The sequence below is a fragment of the Phyllobates terribilis genome, unplaced genomic scaffold, assembly GCF_046119375.1.
Source record: "Phyllobates terribilis strain yellow unplaced genomic scaffold, ASM4611937v1 Scaffold_8__6_contigs__length_399053987, whole genome shotgun sequence".
Taxonomy (NCBI): Eukaryota; Metazoa; Chordata; class Amphibia; order Anura; family Dendrobatidae; genus Phyllobates; species Phyllobates terribilis.
In genome coordinates this window covers 337450264-337472250 of record NW_027362768.1, presented here as the reverse complement: position 1 = coordinate 337472250, position 21987 = coordinate 337450264, and the positions used below count along the sequence as shown (strand labels likewise).

Below are 21987 nucleotides of genomic sequence, written 5' to 3'. Positions count from 1 at the left end.
AATAATTTGGGCCTTGTAGCAGTTTGCAGTACTGATTCTATTAGGCCATCTATACTAAGCTCCACCAGCTTTCAAATTAATAATAATTTTTAGCTGCATCTAGCCCGGAAAATAATTTTGGGGCTCCTAGATGCGCAAGGCACATGAGTGCCTTCTTGCTGCACTACCTGCAACATGACCCTCAGATTGTCTGAATTCGAAATAATCCTGACTACTGGGTTGCCACACTCTTAGATCCCCCACACTCTTCGATCAACCTTTTCATTTTAATAAAGAACAAAAAAATGGTCATTTTTGAAATTATAAGCATTAGCAGGTTATTAGAAACTGAAATCAAACAGTTTTCAACTCAAAACTTTATTCTAGGTGACGTTACATTTGCACATAGGACCCCTTGTTCGAAAGGAGCTTCTGAACTCTCTTGTCCATTGAATTTGTCAGGTTTTGGATGGTTTCTGCTTCAATTGTTTTGCATGAGGACAGAATACCCTCCCAGAGCTGTTGCTTAGATGTGAACTGCCTCCTGCCATCATAGACACTCTTTTTGATGATGCTCCAGAGGTTCTCAATGGGGTTGAGGTCAGGGGAGCATGGGGGTCACACCATAAGTTTGTCCCCTTTTATGCCCATATCAGCCAGAGATGCAGATGTGTTATGTGCAGCATGAGATGGTGCATTATCATGCATGAAAATGATCTTGCTGCGGAATACACGGTTCTTCTTCTTGAACCATGGCAGGAAGTGCTGCTTGAGAAACTCCACATACATTATGGAGTTCATCTTTACCACTTCAGGGATCCTAAAGGGGCCGACAATCTCTCTCCCCATGATTCCAGCCCAAAACATTACTCCACCTCCTCCTTGTTGGCGCCGTAGCCGTGTTTGCATGGGGTGTCCATCAACCAGCCATCCTCCACTCCATCCATCTGGACCATCGAGCGTTGCACGGCACTCTTCGGTGATCAAAACAGTTTTGAAGTCAGTCTTCAGGTATTGTTTGGCCCACTGGAGCCATTTCTGCTTGTGTACAGTGGATGGACAGGATGGCTTACGCACAGCTGCAAATCTCTGAAGGACCCTGCATCTTGTTGTTCGGGGGACGTTGGAGGCACCAGCAGCTTCAAAAACTTGTCTGCTGCTATGACAAGGCTTCTTTGCCGCTGCTCTTTTAACCTGATGTAATTGCCTGTAGGAAAGAGTCCTCAATTTTCCCTTATCAGCACGCACACGTGTGTACTGTGAATCAGCTACATACTTCTTGATTGTGCGATGATCAGGATGAAGCATCTTGGCAATGTTGATTGTAGTCATGCCTTGACCTAAACACTCCACAATTTGTTGCTTCTCAGCAGCCAACACATCCTTTTTCTTTCCCATTTTGGCAGAAAATGTAGGCCGCTTAATAATGTGGGACAGCCTTCTTAAGTAGTCTTGCCTTTCATTGGACACACCTGCCAAACTAATTAGCACAGGAGTCTGCAATTGCTTACAGTGATATTGACTCGCCCCCTGGGCTGTGGGGCACCCGGAACCGGGCTTTAGTGCGATGATGGGGGTAGTAGTGGCAACCCGATCCCGTGGCTCAGGGTGGCCAGACCAAATGCCGTGGCAGTCTGTTTGTAGGGTTATGAATGTCCGACTATGCCACCCGTGGATTGCGGTCAGGGATGACTGCCGCTGCAAGGCAGACCGCTGAGGCTGATGTTGGGGTGCAGCATAGGGATAGGATAACTCCCCACGGGAAGAGTGCAGCCTCAGGGCAGCGTATGTGAATGGGGCCGCAATAATCAGAGTACAGAGACCGCTTCAAACAGTCCAGGGTCTTTATTGCAGGTATTTCTAATGACCCAACAGGAGTACTGGGTAGGAATGGGCCTGGGTGTCTGAGAACATTCGGGCGAGCCCCACTGGTCAGGGTGAGTGTGAAGGCTTACCGTTCTCTCTCTGCCCTTGCTGACTATCCCCCTTTTCGTGGTGTGATAGACCACGTCCCTGAGCTTGCCATGTACTTCGCCTGTATGGCTTGCAACTCGGGCCTTAGGTACCTGTTACTTCTTCGTGCTGTACTGGTCCCTCTGTGTGGCGGAGCCTCCAGGCTTCTTAGGCCAAGGAACCTGAAATCCCTTGGGGGTTGGATCTCTGCTGCCGGGCTTGCAACCCTGACAGCCTCGGACCCCAATGTCCGGTGGTGACTCTCTCAGCCAGGACCGGCTCTCGTCACCTCTGTCCCTGGCTCACAGCTTCTCCACTGCCTCACGGACTTCTCAGCTACAGCTCAACTGTCCCTTCTTCTCTGGGACTAGTCTCAGTCCTGAGCTAGGTTGTCCAGTTCTCTCTAACCCTGCCCCCAGTTCCAGCTTTTATAGGGGCAGCCAGCTCCCCCTACTGGCCTGGGACAGGAGGTGCTGTATGCTAATTGTCCCTGACCAGGGAACCTCCCTCCTGCTCTCAGACACAGCCTTTAATATTTGTGGCATCAAGGCCTTGGGGGAAACAATATAAAGAGCCCTGACACACATCACCATCAATGAGTTTAACTGACAAACAAAAAAATTCTTACCTTATCACTCCTAAACACTTTTTGCATAATAATTTGGAACACAGTGTACATGTGCTTTTCCACAAAACACCAGTGGTTCACGTAGTGAATCTTACAGTTCTAACTTGCCAACCGTGGTCTGTATGGAGTTGTTCAATAAAGGGCCCAAAATTAAGATAACATAGACGGGAGAGGTCTCTATGAATACGAATTCCTAAGTATTTGATACCCTGTGAGGGCCAGGCAAAGGGAAAGTTGGACTGGATGGAATCCTGTATGGATTTGGGGAGGGAGACATCGAGGGCCACAGACTTCGCTGCATTGATTTTAAAATTTGACCATGTAACAAAGTGATCTATTTCAGCCATAACAGCAGGGATGGATATATGTGATTGAGTGATATATACTAGGACATCATCAGCAAATGCAGAGCACTTGTACTCGGTACCTCCCACCTCAATCCACCTAATATTGGGGTTATGGCGAATTGATGAGAGCAGGTGCTCCGTCACTAGGATGTATAAGAGAGGGGACAGAGGACATCCCTGCCTTGTCCCATTGGTGATTATGAAAGGTGATGAAAATGTTCCATTTATCTTCAGCCTAGGTGACGTATTGCGATACAGGGCCATGATTTTGCCTATTAAAGGGTCCCCTAGACCCCTACCCCAAGCTTTTTAAGAGAATAATATATGGCGTGCCAGGAGACTCTATGGAATGCTTTCTCAGCATCCAACGAAAGTATCTAATTACAAATTTTTAACTGCATCTAGCCCAAGAAATACTTTGTGCCTAGTAGCAGTGTCTGCTAGTCAGCGGATTATCCCAGCTGTTAACCAAGCTACACCACCTGTAGTTTGGACACTTAATTTTTTCAAAGGAAATGGTTCGGGCCCCCGGGACACTCAGTGAAGAGCATCGGGGAGGCACCCCAAGGCACAGGGGCTGGGACTGGCGGTAGGACGCCTTGCGGTGGACCGCCAAGCTCGATCCTTATAAAATCTTTTTAACTGCAGCAGCTTTAGTGGACGCTACTGGAGCTGGAATTACCGCGGCTGCTGGCATGAGACTTGCCCTTCAATAGATCCTTGTAAAAGGATTTAAAGTGTATTCATTCAAATTAGCGAGACAATTTAAATTAAAAAGATTAGACCTGCCTCCACCGCAGGGGGGCTCGCTCGACCCACCAGCGGACAGGCACCAGTATTGGGAGAGGGGGGCTGGCCGTCAGGGTCCACCGCGGCTCTGGCACAAACCCGGCGACACAGAGGTCGCACGGGCAGGAACGGACTGGCCGTGTCGGCTTCGCACTTTTTTGGTTTTAGAAGGGGATGACATGCCTATATCTGTGTCTCCCCCTCCTTTTACTCCTCCACCTCTTTTCTTTTCGCATGACTATATGTACTTGTCACTTTTCCATGTGTTAGTTGTGTCTTCTGGGCAGTTTGTCAGCTTTTGGACACCTTTGAAGGTGTTTTCTATGTGTTTCTATGTGTTTTTGTTTGCCTGCCATTGGTTTTAACGGTGTTCGACGGTGTTCGACGAACAGTTCGACGAACAGTTCGGCGAACATACGGTTGTTCGACGAACCGAACCGAACTTGAACACTACGGGGGTGGCTCAACACTAGCCCTGAACTCGCAGCAGCTCTAATCCCGGTGAGTCAGCAGAAGGGTGAGATTCTGTAATTTGCACCATCTTGGGTAGTTGCTGGGACTATTTTATATGTTATTGTCTGTTAGCTGTTCAATGAAGTATTGCCACACTGTTTTACCCTCATCCTATGTTTTCTGAGTAGTATTATGCCCACAGGAAAGGATAGCTTGCGTACAGAGGAATGAATCCTGGTCCATGCGATCTTGGGCCAGCAGACGACAGCACCCACTGACCCTCGTGTCCCCACAATAGGCATTCGACTCTAAGACATGACTTGATGACATTAGGAGAGGCCATTAAATTTATAGTATTGATCCAACCTTTGTATAAACAAATGTGCCTTGTTTGCGAGTTGTCTCTTTTGGAAGAATGTGATGAGTCACCATGCCAATCATGGAAGTCCCACTGTCTCTTCATTGTCTTTAATGTCGGAGGTCCAAGAAGTCAGATCTGAACCATCACACATTGATGACCTATCCTAAGGACAGGTTATTGAAGCCATAATCCCAGAGAACAACTTTGATAAATTGTGCAGAAATTTTTATAATTAGGTTATAATGGGATTGATTCCATCAGTGACCTTCAAGCTTTTATAGAAAGCCCAGATCAAGTGAATCAGACCTTCGGACATATGCAAACATGCCCATATCCATATTTATGGAGTCATCCCTGATATTTAAGAGCCCTATTTGAACAATTGACCTGTATACTTTTACTAAACTATAATATTTGGGACTGGAAAAGAACATGAGATCTGTGACTGGTCGGGTTGTTGTTGTGTCACCATGATAGGTTTGGTGCCCAAAAGTCCCCATTTTTATTTAGTACTTTTTGTTTGGCGAATTTCAGTGAACAGGTCGGACATCAGAGTCACACTGAGCAGGAGAATCATGAAGTCTTCAAAATCCATTTGTCCTTTGCTGTCTTCCTCCAGATCCTTCATGAGCTCTTTGTATTTTGGTTTTGTTTCTTGACCCTGGAATTAAAAGGAAATGTCCATAATTGATTTCATTTCATCCGATTGATAATGTTTTGATGAAAAAAAATAAATGTAACATAAAGAGATGCATCTACCTGAAACTTGTTTATAGTAGGTGGGGATAGACAACCTGCAGATAGTCAAATGACTGTAGTAAGGACAGTAAATGGAGGACCAGACTTGCTCCGAAAAATTAAATTAAATGCTTTGTGAACATCATCAAGCTCCGCTGATTCTGCAGTTCTTTTCCTTTTTGCGTTGTGTCACTCCATTGCAGAGGTATTCACATTTATTAGTTTTGGAATGCAGTATGTGAAATCTCTGCATGCTGACCAAGTGAGCGTTTCTCCAGAGTCTTTTATGGGGGTATGCTAAGCTGTGATTGGTTGTATCTCAGAAGGAGAGGTGAAAAATCATGCCCTGAGAGAAGACTCTGAAAAAACATATAATTGGACAGCAAGTAGAGATTTCAAATACTGCGTTCCAAAAGTAACAAGGGTGAATATCTCTTCAATGGAGCGACGCAGCGCAAAACGGAAAAGGGCTGCACAATCAGGGGAACTCAGGGATTTTATAGGGTATTCAAAGCTGAAAGATTCTCTTTAATAATACTAATAGATCACAGACTTTGCATGAGTCAACAATGTGATGCAGCAGTAAATATCTGAAGAATGTCACAGTGTAGAGGGATCATCCTTGTTGTCATTTACATATGGAAATACGAAAAGCAATGGAATGAAACTGAAAGGGAGAAGACATAGATTAGATATTAGAAAAAACTTTTAGATAGTGAGGATGATCAATGAGTGGAATGAGAGGTGATGAGTTCTCCTTCAATGGAAGTCTTTAAACAGAGGCTGGACAGACATCTATCTGAGATGGTGTAGTGAATCCTGCATTGAGCAGAGGGTTGGACACGATGACCCTGGAGGTCCCTTCCAAATCTAACATTCTATGATTCAATGAATAAGACAGTGCACTTACAGATCTGTCATGTTTTTAAACTGTAAAAAATGTCTAAAAATTATCCGTGTTTGTCATTTGCGATTAGGCAATGTTCTGTGCAAAACATTGACACCTACTAATGTACGACAGATGTTGCCAATGAATATCTGGGCTCAGTGGGACTTGCCTAGGATTTGCCAGGTGCTGATATTGGCCCAGGTACATGGAACGTGGGAGTCCTAGTACAGATTATCCATGGGTCCCCTCTAATTACCTGTGTAAAGTTCTGGAATTGTGTATGCAACAAGTCCTTGACTTCTCCCTTGTTGACTTTCTCATCATTGTCAGCACATGAATTATACACAAGAACAGCCGTGGCGATGGCTTTTTCTAGTTCAGAGCCTTTCCCCAGTGCTAGACAGAAGATAATAGGAGACAATGAGAAACTACTTTTAATCGTTTCGCTGCAGAATTGTTACATAATGTATAATTATTTTTCAAATCTGTCAATCAAGATGTACTAATTGTACAGCGTTAGTTAGTCACAATGTGAATGTCTCGTGTCGTGGAACTCAGTGCACTGTGAATTAAATCATTACGGCTTGTATAAGAAAAATATTCCTTTTGTTGAAAAGTGATTAAATAACTTACATTTATTTTATTTAATGCACCGGAGCACAAGATGACCTTGAATGGTAAGTATATTTTTTTGCAATCAGCTATGTTTTTACTGCTCTGCTATATGTAAAAAAAACATGTAGTAACTTTGCACATAGTTTTGATTAAACTGTAGTTTTATGTATGCAGCTCCAGTACTAAACTATGGTCACTCTCTATATAGTCTAGTCTTGAAGTCTTTCTTTTACCACTTTTGCTTTCTGGATTACAGCCCATAGCACAGAGGGAAAATTGACGGGAGAAACAGATAACTGCAGAATCAGACTACACACGAGGTTTGTTTGTAGTCTGTTACCATGGAGACACAAAGTTCCGCTAAGTTTACATAGACATATGGTGTAAAAAATAGGTAGACTTACATTTAATAGAGGCTAGCTGCTTGGAGATTGGAATTGCATTGCTATGATAAAATAAAGAAGACATTTGCTGAAATGAATAAGCATCTATGAATTGGGACATTATTTATAAAGCAGAAAGAACTATAAAGCATATGGCTTTATATGGGATCATTTTATTAAACGGGTCATGTTCTAGGTCAAACAGTGTCGGTTTTTGCTTTTACTATATTCCTGTTGTTCCTCTGTGTAATCCATTTTTTTTTCTTTTAAATCCGCCATATGGTCCAAGAGATATGGGCCTTTCTATTTTGTGCTAATTTCATGGTCTTTACAAAATGGGCGGGGCTCACAGGGTAATTATGCAAAGCAAATAAAAGACACGCCCCAGAGGATCCTGTAAGCTCACACTCCTATAAAAATGATCACTAAATAAAAAGGCCCATATCTCTGGAACCATATGATGGATTCAAAAAACAAAAAAACCCCGCAATACTAAGAAGAGCAGCAGGAATACGGTAAAAGCTAAAACGGATTACTTTGACGTGGCGACAGTTCCTTTTAAGTCATATAGAGATAATGCTGAAAATAATGAGCATTAATCCAAAATCAATAATATACAGTGCTGGCCAAAAGTATTGGCACCCCTGCAATTCTGTCAGATAATACTCAGTTTCTTCCTGAAAATGATTGCAATCACAAATTCTTTGGTATTATTCTCTTCATTTAATTAGTCTTCAATGAAAAAAACACAAAAAGAATTGTCCTAAAGCCAAATTGGATATAATTCCACACCAAACCTAAAAAAGGGGGTGGACAAAAGTATTGGCACCCTTTGAAAAATCATGTGATGCTTCTCTAATTCGTGTAATTAACAGCACCTGTAACTTACCTGTGGCACCTAACAGGTGTTGGCAATAACTAAATCACACTTGCAGCCAGTTAACATGGATTAAAGTTGACTCAACCTCTGTCCTGTGTCCTTGTGTGTACCACATTGAGCATGGAGAAAAGAAAGAAGACCAAAGAACTGTCTGAGGACTTGAGAAATCAAATTGTGAGGAAGCATGAGCAATCTCAAGGCTACAAGTCCATCTCCAAAGACCTAAATGTTCCTGTGTCTTCCGTGCGCAGTGTCATCAAGAAGTTTAAAGCCCATGGCACTGTGGCTAACCTCCCTAGATGTGGACGGAAAAGAAAAATTGATGAGAGATTTCAATGCAAGATTGTGCGGATGGTGGATAAAGAACCTCGACTAACATCCAAACAAGTTCAAGCTGCCCTGCAGTCCGAGGGTACAACAGTGTCAACCCGTACTATCCGTCGACGTCTGAATGAAAAGGGACTGTATGGTAGGATACCCAGGAAGACCCCACTTCTTACCCCGAGACATAAAAAAGCCAGGCTGGAGTTTGCCAAAACTTGCCTGAGAAAGCTTAAAATGTTTTGGAAGAATGTTCTCTGGTCAGATGAGACAAAAGTAGAGCTTTTTGGGAAAAAGCATCAACATAGAGTGTACAGGAAAAAAAAAGAGGCATTCAAAGAAAAGAACACGGTCCCTACAGTCAAACATGGCGGAGGTTCCCTGATGTTTTGGGGTTGCTTTGCTGCCTCTGGCACTGGACTGCTTGACTGTGTGCATGGCATTATGAAGTCTGAAGACTACCAACAAATTTTGCAGCATAATGTAGGGCCCAGTGTGAGAAAGCTGGGTCTCCCTCAGAGGTCATGGGTCTTCCAGCAGGACAATGACCCAAAACACACTTCCAAAAGCACTATAAAATGGTTTGAGAGAAAGCACTGGAGACTTCTAAGGTGGCCAGCAATGAGTCCAGACCTGAATCCCATAGAACACCTGTGGAGAGATCTCAAAATGGCAGTTTGTAGAAGGCACCCTTCAAATATCAGGGACCTGGAGCAGTTTGCCAAAGAAGAATGGTCTACAATTCCAGCAGAGCATTGTAAGAAACTCATTGATGGTTACCGGAAGCGGTTGTTCGCAGTTATTTTTGCTAAAGGTTGTGCAACCAAGTATTAGGCTGAGGGTGCCAATACTTTTGGCCAGCACTGTATATCCCATAATATAAGATTAACTAGAGGAACTCGACAAAATTTAATATTTTGAGCACTCTATCAATAAATTATGTTTGGGTGTGTATGCACTGTATAGGACTATTATTTATGCACTCTACAGTAAGGTTAGTTTTGCTCTGTTTATTACTATTATTTATATACTGTATGGCATTGATATTTGAGCACTTTAAAGGAGGATTATTTATTAACTTTATAGTACGATTAATTAGGCATTGTAGAGTACTATTATATATAGATTCTATGTCACTGTTAGTTGAGAACTGTAGAGTAAAATTATTTATGGCCTCCATGTCAATGTTATTTGAGCACTATACTGTATTATATGTACTATTTTCTATGAACTCTACGGCACTTTTATTTGGCCACCGTATAATACCTCTGGCACTTATGGATGGACTGCATGACACTAATATTTGGTCAAAGTATAGTGCTATTATTTATGGACTTTATGATATTATATGGTAGAATTATTTATGGATTTTATGGCACTGATATTTGGGCACTGTACAGTACTATTATTTATGGACTTTGTGGCACTGTTATTTAGGCACTGGATAGTAATATTATTTTTGTACAGCATGGCACTGATATTTGGGCACTGTAGAGAACTATTATATATAGACTCTATGGCACTGTTAGTTGAGAACTGTATAGTACAATTATTTATGCACTCCATATGACTGTTACGTGAGGACTATACTGTATTCTTTTCTATGAACTCTATGGCACTTTTATTTTTGAACTGCATAGTGCCGTTATTTATGGACTATATAATATTGTGCAGTACAATTATTTATGGACTTTATGTCACTGTTATTTATGCTATAATTTATGGAATATATGGCAGTGTTATTTGGGCACTGTACAGTACTATAATTTATGGCATATATGGCAGTGTTATTTGGGCACTGTACAGTACTATAATTTATGGCATATATGGCACTGTTATTTGGGCATTGTACAGTAATATTATTTATGGCATATATGGCAGTGTTATTTGGGCACTGTACAGTACTATAATTTATGGCATATATGGCACTGTTATTTGGGCATTGTACAGTAATATTATTTATGGCATATATGGCAGTGTTATTTGGGCACTGTACAGTACTATTATTTATGGAATATATGGCACTGTTATTTGGGCACATAATAGTACTTTTATTTTTGAACAGTATGACACTGTTATTTGGGCACAGTATAGTGCTATTATTTATGGACTGTACTACACTAATATTTGGGCACTTTATAGTACTATTATTTATAGACTCTATGGCACTGCTATTTTGGCACTCTCTATGACTATTTTTCTATGAATGGACTGTGAGACATGATATGTGGGCAGTGTATAGAACTATTATTTATAAACTCTGACACAGTACAGTACTAATATTTAAAGACTGTATGGCACTGTTTTGGGGCACTGTATAGTTCTATTATTTATGGATTTTAGGACACTGTTATTTGGACAATGTATAGACTTTTATTTATGGACTACTGTGGTTATCATTTAGAGTTATGAGATCTTTAAGAGACAAATCTCCCTCATCATACGGTAATACATCCAGTAGCTTAACTTGATCCTTGTGAGTCCCAATGCAAAAAATGAGCTTCATAGAAGATGGGTAACTTTACAATGCGCTGTAATATTACAGTATTGCAGTGTATCGTACAGGTGATCGTAGGTTCAAGTCCCCTTACGGAGAGCAATACATTTTTTTTTTGTAAAACATTTTGCCTCCAACAATTGAAGAAAAAGTGATCAAAAAGTTGTGTAACCCGAGAATAGTAGTGATAAAAGTACAGCTCGTATCACAAAAAATAAGCCCCAATACATCCCTATCGATGGAAAATAAAAAGATATAACTCATAGAAGAAAAGGAGGAAAAATTGCAAGCGAAGAGGGGCCGGTTGGGACAATGCCACCCATGGACCCCCATAAACCCGGAGTCGACTCTGCTGGGAACATAGCTACAGAGAGAACAGATTGGACCCACGCCTTGAAACATAAGGTTCCTCAGTGCAATGAAAAGAAACCTGTGCTATAAAGTAAATAATTTCCCATGACTGGGAATAAAAAAATATATAAGGTATATTGAAAAAAATATAATAAAATTGCATTGGGGTCCAGAAGCTTCAACTTACACCTCTGACCTCACTGGGCAAATAAATAAAAGATTAAAAAAAAAGTCTGAACAGATCCTCTAAGAGTGATGCATACATAAAGCAGGGTAAAAATGACGCAAACAGAATTAACCCCTTCATTACCTCTTTGGCATTTTCAGTACAGGATGAAGTTCTGCTCCGGGATTTGAAGCGGATTGTCTCCAACACTAAAAGAATAATTCATAAGTGATCGCCCGGCTCGCCGAGGTTTGTCTCCTTTTTTTTTTATTATATTTTTGTTGACTTGGTAACTTTGCTAAGCAACAACCGCATCAAACACTATTGAAAGAGGCGAGTGCAAACAGCGCATTAATTCTGTTTACAGGGCACGTCCAGGGTTTATATAGCTGGAGTTACAAAGGAAAGCTAACAATGTTGTTACACAATCCTAGTGCTCAGTGCGGCCGCAGAATGGTACAGAACAATGCTCATCAATAAATGTGTCCAGAGCAGAGGCCAGCGCTGTCCGAGGGTGATTATTGTATTCTCAGTAATGGAGGCAGGAAGAAGACAGTGGAAAAAGTCATAGAGCGATCTGCAGTATCCATCAATCTATCTATCTATCTATCTATCTATCTATCTATCTATCTATCTATCTATCATCTATCTATCTATCATCTATCTATCTATCTATCTATCTATCTATCAATCTATCTATCTATCTATCTATCTATCTATCTATCATCTATCTATCTATCTATCTATTATCTATCTATCTATTATCTATCATCTATCTATCTATCTATCTATCTATCCCTCTATCTATCCTTCTCTCTATCTATCTATCTATCTATCTATCTATCTATCATTATCTATCTATCTATCTATCTATCTATCTATCTATCTATTATCTATCATCTATCTATCTATCAATCTATTATTATTATTTATTGTTATAGCGCCATTTATTCCATGGCACTTTACATGTTTAAAAGGGGTATACATAGCAAACAACAAGTACAAGAATTTGAACAAAACGAGTCAGTGACTGGTACAGGAGGAGCGAGGACCCTGTCCGCGAGGGTACACAGTCTACAGGGGATGGGTGAGGATACAGTAGATGAGGGTAGAGCTGGTCATTCATCGGTATGGTGGAACGAGGGTTACTGCAGGTTGTAGGCTTGTCGGAAGAGGTGGGTCTTCAGGTTCCTTTTGAAGGTTTCCACAGTAGGCGAGAGTCTGATGTGTTGGGGTAGAGAGTTCAAGAGGAGGGGGGATGCACAGGAGAAATCTTGTATACGATTGTGGGAAGAGGAGATAAGAGGGGAGTAGAGAAGGAGATCCTGTGAGGATTGAAGGTTGTGTACAGGTAAGAACTGGGAGACTAGGTCACAGATATATGGAGGAGACAGGTTGTGGATGGCTTTGTATGCCATGGTTAGGGTTTTGAACTGGAGTCTCTGGGTAATGGGGAGCAAGTGAAGGGATTGACAGAGAGGAGAAGCCGGGGAGTAGCGGGGGGACAGGTGGATTAGTCGGGCAGCAGAGTTTAGGATAGATTGGAGGGGTGCGAGAGTGTTAGAAGGGAGGCCACAGAGCAGGAGGTTGCAGTAGTCGAGGCGGGAGATGATGAGGGCATGTACTAGTGTTTTTGCAGATTCGTGGTTGAGGAATGTACTGATCGGGGAAATATTTTTGAGCTGGAATCGGCAGGAAGTCTAAAGGGCTTGGATATGAGGTTTGAAGGAGAGATCAGAATCAAGGGTTACCCCAAGGCAGCGAGCTTGTGGGACTGGGGAGAGTGGACAGCCATTGACTTTAATAGATAGGTCAGGTGGGGGTGTTGAGTGAGATGGTGGAAAGATGATGAATTCAGTTTTATCCATATTAAGTTTTAGGAATCTAGCAGAGAAGAAAGATGAAATAGCAGACAGACATTGTGGAATTCTGATTGGTAAGGAGGTGATATCAGGTCCAGAGAGGTAGATCTGGGTGTCATCAGTGTAGAGGTGATACTGAAAGCCGTGGGACTCTATAAGCTGTCCCAAGCCGAGGGTGTAGATGGAGAAGAGCAGGGGTCCTAGGACTGAGCCTTGTGGGACACCGAGAGATAGGGGGCGAGGTGAGGAGGTGGTGTGTGAGTGGGAGACGCTGAATGTCCGGTCTGTTAGGTATGAGGAGATCCGAGATAGGGCCAAGTCTGTGATGCCGAGAGATGAGAGAGTCTGTAGTAGGAGGGAATGGTCCACTGTGTCAAAGGCAGATGACAGGTCCAGGAGGAGGAGGACAGAGTAGTGTCGCTTGGATTTGGTGGTCAGTAGGTCATTGATGACTTTAGTCAGGGCAGTAGAATGGTGCAGTCAGAATCTAGATTGGAGGCGGTCAAAGAGGGAGCAGGAAGAGAGGTGGGAGGACAGCTCAAGATGGACGTGTTGTTCCAGTAGTTTTGAGGCATAGGGGAGAACTGATATGGGGCAATAGCTAGACAGAGAGAATGGGTCAAGGGATGGCTTTTTGAGGATGGGTGTGATCCAGGCATGTTTGAAGCATGAGGGGAAGACACCAGTTGCTAGTGACAGGTTGAAGAGGAGGGTTAGGGTTGGGATGAAGACTGCAGTAAGGTTTGGGATGAGGTAGGACAGTATTGGGTCAAGTTCGCAGGTGGTGAGATGTGACTTGGAGAGTAAAGAGGAAAGTTGATCTTCCGTGATGGCGGAGACATTGGTTTTGCAGGAGCAGAGTTGAGTAGATATGAGGAGGGACTGTGGGGACTTATGGCAAAAGCTTTGTCTGATGGTGTCAATCTTCTGCTTGAAGAATGAGGGATTTGGGGAGATATCACCAGCAGTGAGGAGGAGCAGAGAAAGTGTTAGCAGGTGGGAGCAGGAGAGGGCATGAGGTGGCTGTCTGTGCTTAGAGATGCAGGATTGTATATTGAGGAATAGTTCTGAGGAGGAGGTGAGGTGGATGGGGAGGATGGAGGAAGAGATGACCAGTTCCTTACTAGGTGTAAATGTAGCACCCTGAGGATTCGGCTGCTACAGGGGTATTGCACCTCAACCCAGAGGTGTGATATTCCACTCCCGGGTAAGGATGGAGTGTGGAACTGAGCTCAGATAGACTGCATGCACTACATACATCCCATTTCAGAGGAGCAGGCCGACGGTACTCCCACTTAGAAATGTGCAGGTACAACCGAGCCTGTTCCTGGCTGGAGTGGGAGGGGGGTGGTACATCCCATGTAGTGTAGGGGCAGATAGGGGGAGCAGTCTGGGTAGTGATAGGAGCTCATTGGGTGCTGGTCACCTGAGCTCACACATAGAGGGATATATAAGGTGGGCACCAACGAGAATCAGGGTCAGACGCAGAGAGTCAGTCAGCTGCAGAGGACAAGTCAGATGCAGAGAGCAGGAAACAGCAGCCCTGGAGAGAGAGAGAGGAGAAAGAAAGAGAAAGACCCAGAGGGGGAAGACTGAAGGGACCCAAGAACCCAAATTAGAACACCGGGTGAGGAGTCAGCATCAGGGTACCGGAACCCAAGCTGGTGGGGGCAAAAACAATCCCCAGCCAGAGACCGGAGATCGTGGGCAGCGTTTGTCACGGTCACCCACCACATTCACCCCGAAGGCACACCACATGCAGGGTCAGGGAACCCAGGGCCAAGGGTGTCCCAAAAGAAGGCCCGAGGGAGCTGGACCTAGGTGAATCACTGGTGGGGACGGCTGAAGAAAGGACAGAGGGAGAGCTCAGGGCCACGCTCCGGACTTGTTTGGGGGTTGGCTGGATCCAGGACCTGGTGGACGCAGCACGGCTCGGGTGGTCACTAGCAGCTGGAGTGACCAGTACAACATCTGCAGTAAGTAAACACCCTTAACTGCACAACCCGAGTCTGTCTTCATTGCCGGCTGCACCGCACCACCACAACCCCCATCCTCTGCGCCTGTCCCCTCTGAGGCTATACCCCTCCCGTTGGGGGTTATCCCACCAAGCTGCGCACCCACCATCAGCCTCAGCGGACCCTGCTGCAGCGGCGGCCACAGTGACCGCATCACAACGGGTGGCGTAGTCGACACAAAAGAACTTTAGTAACATCTGTAAAGCTGCCACATAACACTGAGCTTGACGCCCTGGGCACGGGACCGGGTCACAGCCGCTCGGAGACTACAACCCCCCATCTGATCCGGTGCCGGGTATTCCTCTCAAAAAAGGAATATGTCCCAGGGGGCGCGTCAACTTTGGCGTAGTCGGCAGGATTACGTGCCCGCAACACCCGGGTACTGCGTGCCTGAAGAAAAGTGCAAGTTTACCTCAGAAAGAAGACTCCTGCCGGTTCCGGAGGGTCCACGCCATCGGACTCCATCACCAGTCGTTTCCCGCCGATTGTCCGCCATTTCCAGCTTGTTCCCGCCATCTGCAGAGTTTCCCGCCACTGGGCGACGCTTCCCGCCAAAACCGCAGATTTCCCGCCTTGGAAGAGCAGCGGACGCCATTATGGGCGTGCCAAAGGAGGGCAAGAGGCCACCTCCCATCGTGGGCCAGGACAGAAAATGGCGCCAAAAGTGGAAACCGCCCCCACCAACAGAGACTGTGATGCTGGAGGTGTCTGTCAGCGTGAAAGAACTCCCCCTGGAGCTGACAGTCACCGAGTTGCCCCGGGACCGCCCTCGAAGTGGGAGGAGACGAAAGAGAAGAGAAAAGATGGGTGTCGCTTGGAGCAGTCTGGAGCGAGCGCACCCGGAGGCAAGAGGTCTAACAAGGAGTAGCGGAGGAGCTCACCCGGAGATGGCGAGAGAGCAGAGCAGCACCGGCCCGCTGGCCAGGAGCCTGCTGGAAGAAGAGCAGAGCAGCACCGACCCGCTGGTCAGGAGCCTGCTGGACACCACGACCCCACTAGGCCTAGTGGAGGTCCTTGCACAGCTCCCCCGAGACCGGGAGTGTGCGCAGACTGCCCTGGAGGGCCTCGCACGGAGGATGGCCCGGGTACAGCGCGAGATATTGGCGGAATGGAGCCGGGAGATGGCCCAGCAAGCTGAAACCAAGACGCAAGCTGAAACCAAGACCCGGAGCACGCCAGCCGAGATGAGGAAGGAGACCGCCTCTGAGGATGGCGCGGGAGGACCCAAGGCCGGAGACGGCGCCGAGGAGGGAGCCGAACGCATGGAGGCAGGTAAAGGGGACGCCTATACCCCAAGCCGTGACACCGCTTACCTGCCCCAGCTCCCCGTCGCAGAGCCCGAAAGTCCCCCTGCTGTGCCCGAAAACGCCATGTCACCGACGCAGACTAGGCCCCAACCGGAAGCCGCCGCCGCGACCCCTGTGACGTCACGCGCCTCGACCCGGAGCGTGACAAAGCAGGAATTACCACCAGCCTGGTCGCAAGGCCTAGTACCCCCGGGCGCCGCACCACCAACAGCGCCCCCTACCTCCGCGGAGCCCCCGGCCTGGCCGCAAGGCCAGGTAGCCCAGGGCGCCGCCGTCCTAACGGTGCCCTTCACCTTCCAGGTGCCCCAGGCCTGGCCGCAAGGCCTGGGCAACCCGGGCGCCACCACCACCGCGCCCGCGCCCGTAAAACCAAGGGTGCCACACCTGGGGGAGGACTTGTTCAGCCAGCTCACATGGCCGGACGGGTCTGAAGTAACAACCAGCTGTAAGCAAAGAGCAGGAGGAAGACGCCGTTGAGTGCGGCCGAGAAGTGATGTAAATAGTTACCCAATCGGGGTATAAAGGAACTGAAGCTGAAACTGTTGCTGCTAAAATAGTCCCCGTTGGGACCAGTGAACTGTGTACCCGTTAACCCCTTCATCCTACAGGCTGAGGACTGTGAGCAGCCATTCCCTTCCCTCTACCTGGCCGAGGACTGAGAGCGGCCAACTTCCAACTTCTCCCTGTATATAGTTGCGCGTCCTAAAGCGCCCCCTACCGGTTTTATAGAAAACCAGATTTTCTAAGAGACTGTCGCACTTTTCCCGGACACACGTTGCACAGTGTCCGGAGGAGGAACCAGAGACAAGAGAAGTCTACGAGAAAGTTTTATCTGATAAGATATGTTATATATATAATGTTTTATATGTTTTATTATGTTTATATGAAAAATTTTGTATGTTTTGGTGTTTTATGTCTTACAGCCCGAGGACGTGCTGTGATTTACCAGGGGGGAATGTAGCACCCTGAGGATTCGGCTGCTACAGGGGTATTGCACCTCAACCCAGAGGTGTGATATTCCACTCCCGGGTAAGGATGGAGTGTGGAACTGAGCTCAGATAGACTGCATGCACTACATACATCCCATTTCAGAGGAGCAGGCCGACGGTACTCCCACTTAGAAATGTGCAGGTACAACCGAGCCTGTTCCTGGCTGGAGTGGGAGGGGGGTGGTACATCCCATGTAGTGTAGGGGCAGATAGGGGGAGCAGTCTGGGTAGTGATAGGAGCTCATTGGGTGCTGGTCACCTGAGCTCACACATAGAGGGATATATAAGGTGGGCACCAACGAGAATCAGGGTCAGACGCAGAGAGTCAGTCAGCTGCAGAGGACAAGTCAGATGCAGAGAGCAGGAAACAGCAGCCCTGGAGAGAGAGAGAGGAGAAAGAAAGAGAAAGACCCAGAGGGGGAAGACTGAAGGGACCCAAGAACCCAAATTAGAACACCGGGTGAGGAGTCAGCATCAGGGTACCGGAACCCAAGCTGGTGGGGGCAAAAACAATCCCCAGCCAGAGACCGGAGATCGTGGGCAGCGTTTGTCACGGTCACCCACCACATTCACCCCGAAGGCACACCACATGCAGGGTCAGGGAACCCAGGGCCAAGGGTGTCCCAAAAGAAGGCCCGAGGGAGCTGGACCTAGGTGAATCACTGGTGGGGACGGCTGAAGAAAGGACAGAGGGAGAGCTCAGGGCCACGCTCCGGACTTGTTTGGGGGTTGGCTGGATCCAGGACCTGGTGGACGCAGCACGGCTCGGGTGGTCACTAGCAGCTGGAGTGACCAGTACAACATCTGCAGTAAGTAAACACCCTTAACTGCACAACCCGAGTCTGTCTTCATTGCCGGCTGCACCGCACCACCACAACCCCCATCCTCTGCGCCTGTCCCCTCTGAGGCTATACCCCTCCCGTTGGGGGTTATCCCACCAAGCTGCGCACCCACCATCAGCCTCAGCGGACCCTGCTGCAGCGGCGGCCACAGTGACCGCATCACAACGGGTGGCGTAGTCGACACAAAAGAACTTTAGTAACATCTGTAAAGCTGCCACATAACACTGAGCTTGACGCCCTGGGCACGGGACCGGGTCACAGCCGCTCGGAGACTACAACCCCCCATCTGATCCGGTGCCGGGTATTCCTCTCAAAAAAGGAATATGTCCCAGGGGGCGCGTCATAAGGATTAGGGGGGTTAGTAGAAAGTGAAAGATTTTAGAGGAGAGAGCGAAAACAAACAGGAACATTGTTTACTGTGACTAAGTATCCAGTTACCTTTAGTTCCCTTCAGTTCCAATTCAGGACTAATTCAGAGCTGTACAATTTTATGCTACACTTGTATGGTACACTGGCAGACAACACGTCCTGCAGACGAACAGCTCACAAATCTATCTATTATCTATCTATCTCTCTATCTATCTATTATCTATATATCTATCTACAGTGAAGGAAATATTTATTTGATCCCTTGCTGTTTTTGTAAGTTTGCCCACTGACAAAGACATGAACAGTCTATAATTTTAAGGGTAGGTTAATTTTAACATTGAGAGGTAGAATATCCCAAAAAAATCAAGAAAATCACATTGTATAAATTAGATAAATTTATTTGCATTTTACAGTGAGAAATAAGTATTTGATCCCCTGCAAACCATTATGAGTTCTGGCTCCTACAGACCAGTTAGATTCTCCTAATCAACTCGTTACCTGCATTTAAGACAGCTGTCTTACAAAGTGAGGTTTGCGCACATGTCAGGAGGAATTTTGGTCCACTCCTCTTTGCAGATCATCTCTAAATCATTCAGATTTTGAGGCAGTCGCTTGGCAACTCGGAGCTTCAACTCCCTCCATAGGTTTTCTATGGGATTAAGGTCTGGAGACTGGCTAGGCCACTCCATGACCTTACTGTGCTTCTTTTTGAGCAACTCCTTTGTTGCCTTGGCTGTATGTTTTTGGGTCATTGTCTTGCTGGAAGATTGTTCATGTCTTTGTCAGTGGGCAAACTTACAAAAACAGCAAGGGATCAAATAATTATTTCCTTCAATGTATCTATCTATCTATCTATCTATCTATCTATCAATCTATCTATCTATCTATCTTCTCATTATCTATCTATCTATCTATCAATCTATCTATCTATCTATCTTCTCATTATCTATCTATCTATCTATCTATCTATCTATCTATCTATCAATCTATCTAAAACATGCTGGGCTAAATAAAATCCCTTCTACATAGATTTTTTTTTCAAATGCTGCTTTTTTTACTTTATACATTATATATTGTTTATTACTGATCAGGTTCCTGAGGCTTGAGCCTACACCTATAAATTATCACAGTATTGCTCTATTCTTTGTTTCTTTTTTCTTTTCCTTTTTTCTTTTTTTCTTTCCCTCTTTCTTACTTTCTTTCTTTTTCTTTCTCTATTTCTGTCTTTCTTTTCCTTTTTTCCTTTTTTTTCTTTCCCTTTCTTCTTTTTTTCTTTCTGCTTCTTACTTTTTTCCTTTCTTTTATTTTTTCTTTCTTTCCTTCCCTCTTTCTTTCTTTATCTTTCTTTTTTCTTTCTTTCCCTCTTTCTTACTTTCTTTCTCTCTTTTTCTTTCCCTTTCTTCTTTTTTTTCTCTGTTTTTTACTTTCTTTCCTTCCTTCTTTTCTTTCTTTCTCTCTTTATTTCTTTCTCTTTCTTTCTTCCTTCCTTTCCTTTTCATTTCTTTCCTTCTTCCCTTCATCTCACATCTATCTATGTCATATCTACAAAGAAACAAAGACTGACCTGCACCTCCTAAAAGAATGAAGCAAGTGTGAACATGTGCAACCTGCTATGACTGCATAATATACAAATCAATAAGTGCAGTAACCTCTGTCTGCTGTCATATCTATCTATTTATATACACTACACACTCCAATTAGTGTTGACAATATCAGTCTATGTAAGGACGCTCTATTTTAGCACGGATGATGGTGATATCTAATTGTTCCATATATAATAAGGGAGGGCACAATATAATCATGGGTGATGCTATACATAATAAAGGAGGACACAATGTAATAATTGACAGAACTATGTATGATATTGGAGAACACCATGTAATAATGAATTAAATTGAACTATACATAATAAGAGAAGACACTTGGAGATGGCATCCTTGACAAAGCAACATGGAAAACGGGAATGTGGAGGGTGTTGCAATATTCACCTTATGGTTAAGCACTGCACTCTACAGTGTGCTCTCCCCCAATTATGCTCCCCTCCACTGTGCTCTTCTTCCCCCAACTCTGCTCTCAAACATGTATCTTCTTTTTTTTTCTTCATTCAGTGTTTATTTTATATTACTTGTTACAATATCTGACTCTTTTATGCTTTCTAAGCTTAGTTTTGGATCGTTATAAGTACGTCCGGTTTTGCATCTTTTTATTCCGTGCAAAAAGTTCATAATATTCTGTTGCTACTTTGTTGCAATAATATTCCAAACTCTATCATGATCTGTATGTGGGGACCGAGACTTTGATTCGTTCTTAGCCTTAGATACATTTATTGTCAGTGCCCTTCTTGCATAATGGTGGCCTCCGCCCATGACTATTGCTTGGGCGTAAATCATCACTGCCATTCTTTTATTTGCATACGCAAATGACATCATACTATGGGTGATGGTCATTGTGGGGCATCTTACTCTGGAGGAGGGTCACGGTGGGGCTATTATACTGTATAATGGGCACTGTACTAGTTGTGAACACTGTGCAGCATCATAATGTGTTTAAATCATCGTAAGGGCATCATAATGTGTAAAGGGACACTATGAAGAGCATTATAACGTGTGGGAGGCACTGTGGGATGTCATACTGTATTGGGGACATTGTAGGGACATCATACTGTATTGAGGACATTGTAGGGAAATCATACTGTATTGAGAACATTGTAGGGACATCATACTGTGTTGGGGACATTGTAGGGACATCATACTGTAATGAGGACATTGTAGTGACATAATATAGTGTGGGGCCCCTGAGGGTTCGGTCGCCACAGGGGTACTGCATCTCTTTAATGAGGTGTGGTATCTCTCCTTCGAGGTAAGGATGGTGCAGCTGTCAGGACCCCACCTATCCATCCAACACTACACCTCTCCCACCTGTAGGGGGGCTCATATGCACCAGGGTGCTGCCCCAGCCGGGATAAGTGGAGAAGGGGGAACCATGTAGTGGGTGAGGGTGGAGGACGCACTTTTAGGTTACACTTAATAATTCATATTTAATAAACAGCCATCTTGGGCTTATGGTCTTTGATTGTGATCTTCATCACTGAACGTGGCTTTCTGTGTGAACCTGCATTTGATGGAGACACGGTCCTCGTACTCTGGCCTTGAGGCGACGAGCGGGCTAGAGTTAACGGCTGTCTCTACCCGGTCAAGGTCCCTACCCAAGAAGGCCTGGAGGGGAGCAGAGGAGACAAGCTCCACAGGCAAAA

General features: G+C 45.0%; 1 protein-coding gene across 1 annotated transcript; it reads right to left on the bottom strand.

Moving 5' to 3' along the window:
* Positions 1-4478: 4478 nt before the first annotated feature.
* SNTN (sentan, cilia apical structure protein) lies at positions 4479-11639 on the bottom strand. Its single transcript, XM_073644668.1, has 4 exons — positions 11495-11639; positions 7157-7197; positions 6394-6533; positions 4479-5171 (listed from the first exon to the last, which is right to left on the bottom strand). The coding sequence occupies exons 1-4, from the start codon at positions 11503-11505 to the stop codon at positions 5013-5015; spliced, it is 351 nt and encodes a 116-aa protein (XP_073500769.1). The 5' UTR covers positions 11506-11639; the 3' UTR covers positions 4479-5012.
* Positions 11640-21987: the final 10348 nt, after the last annotated feature.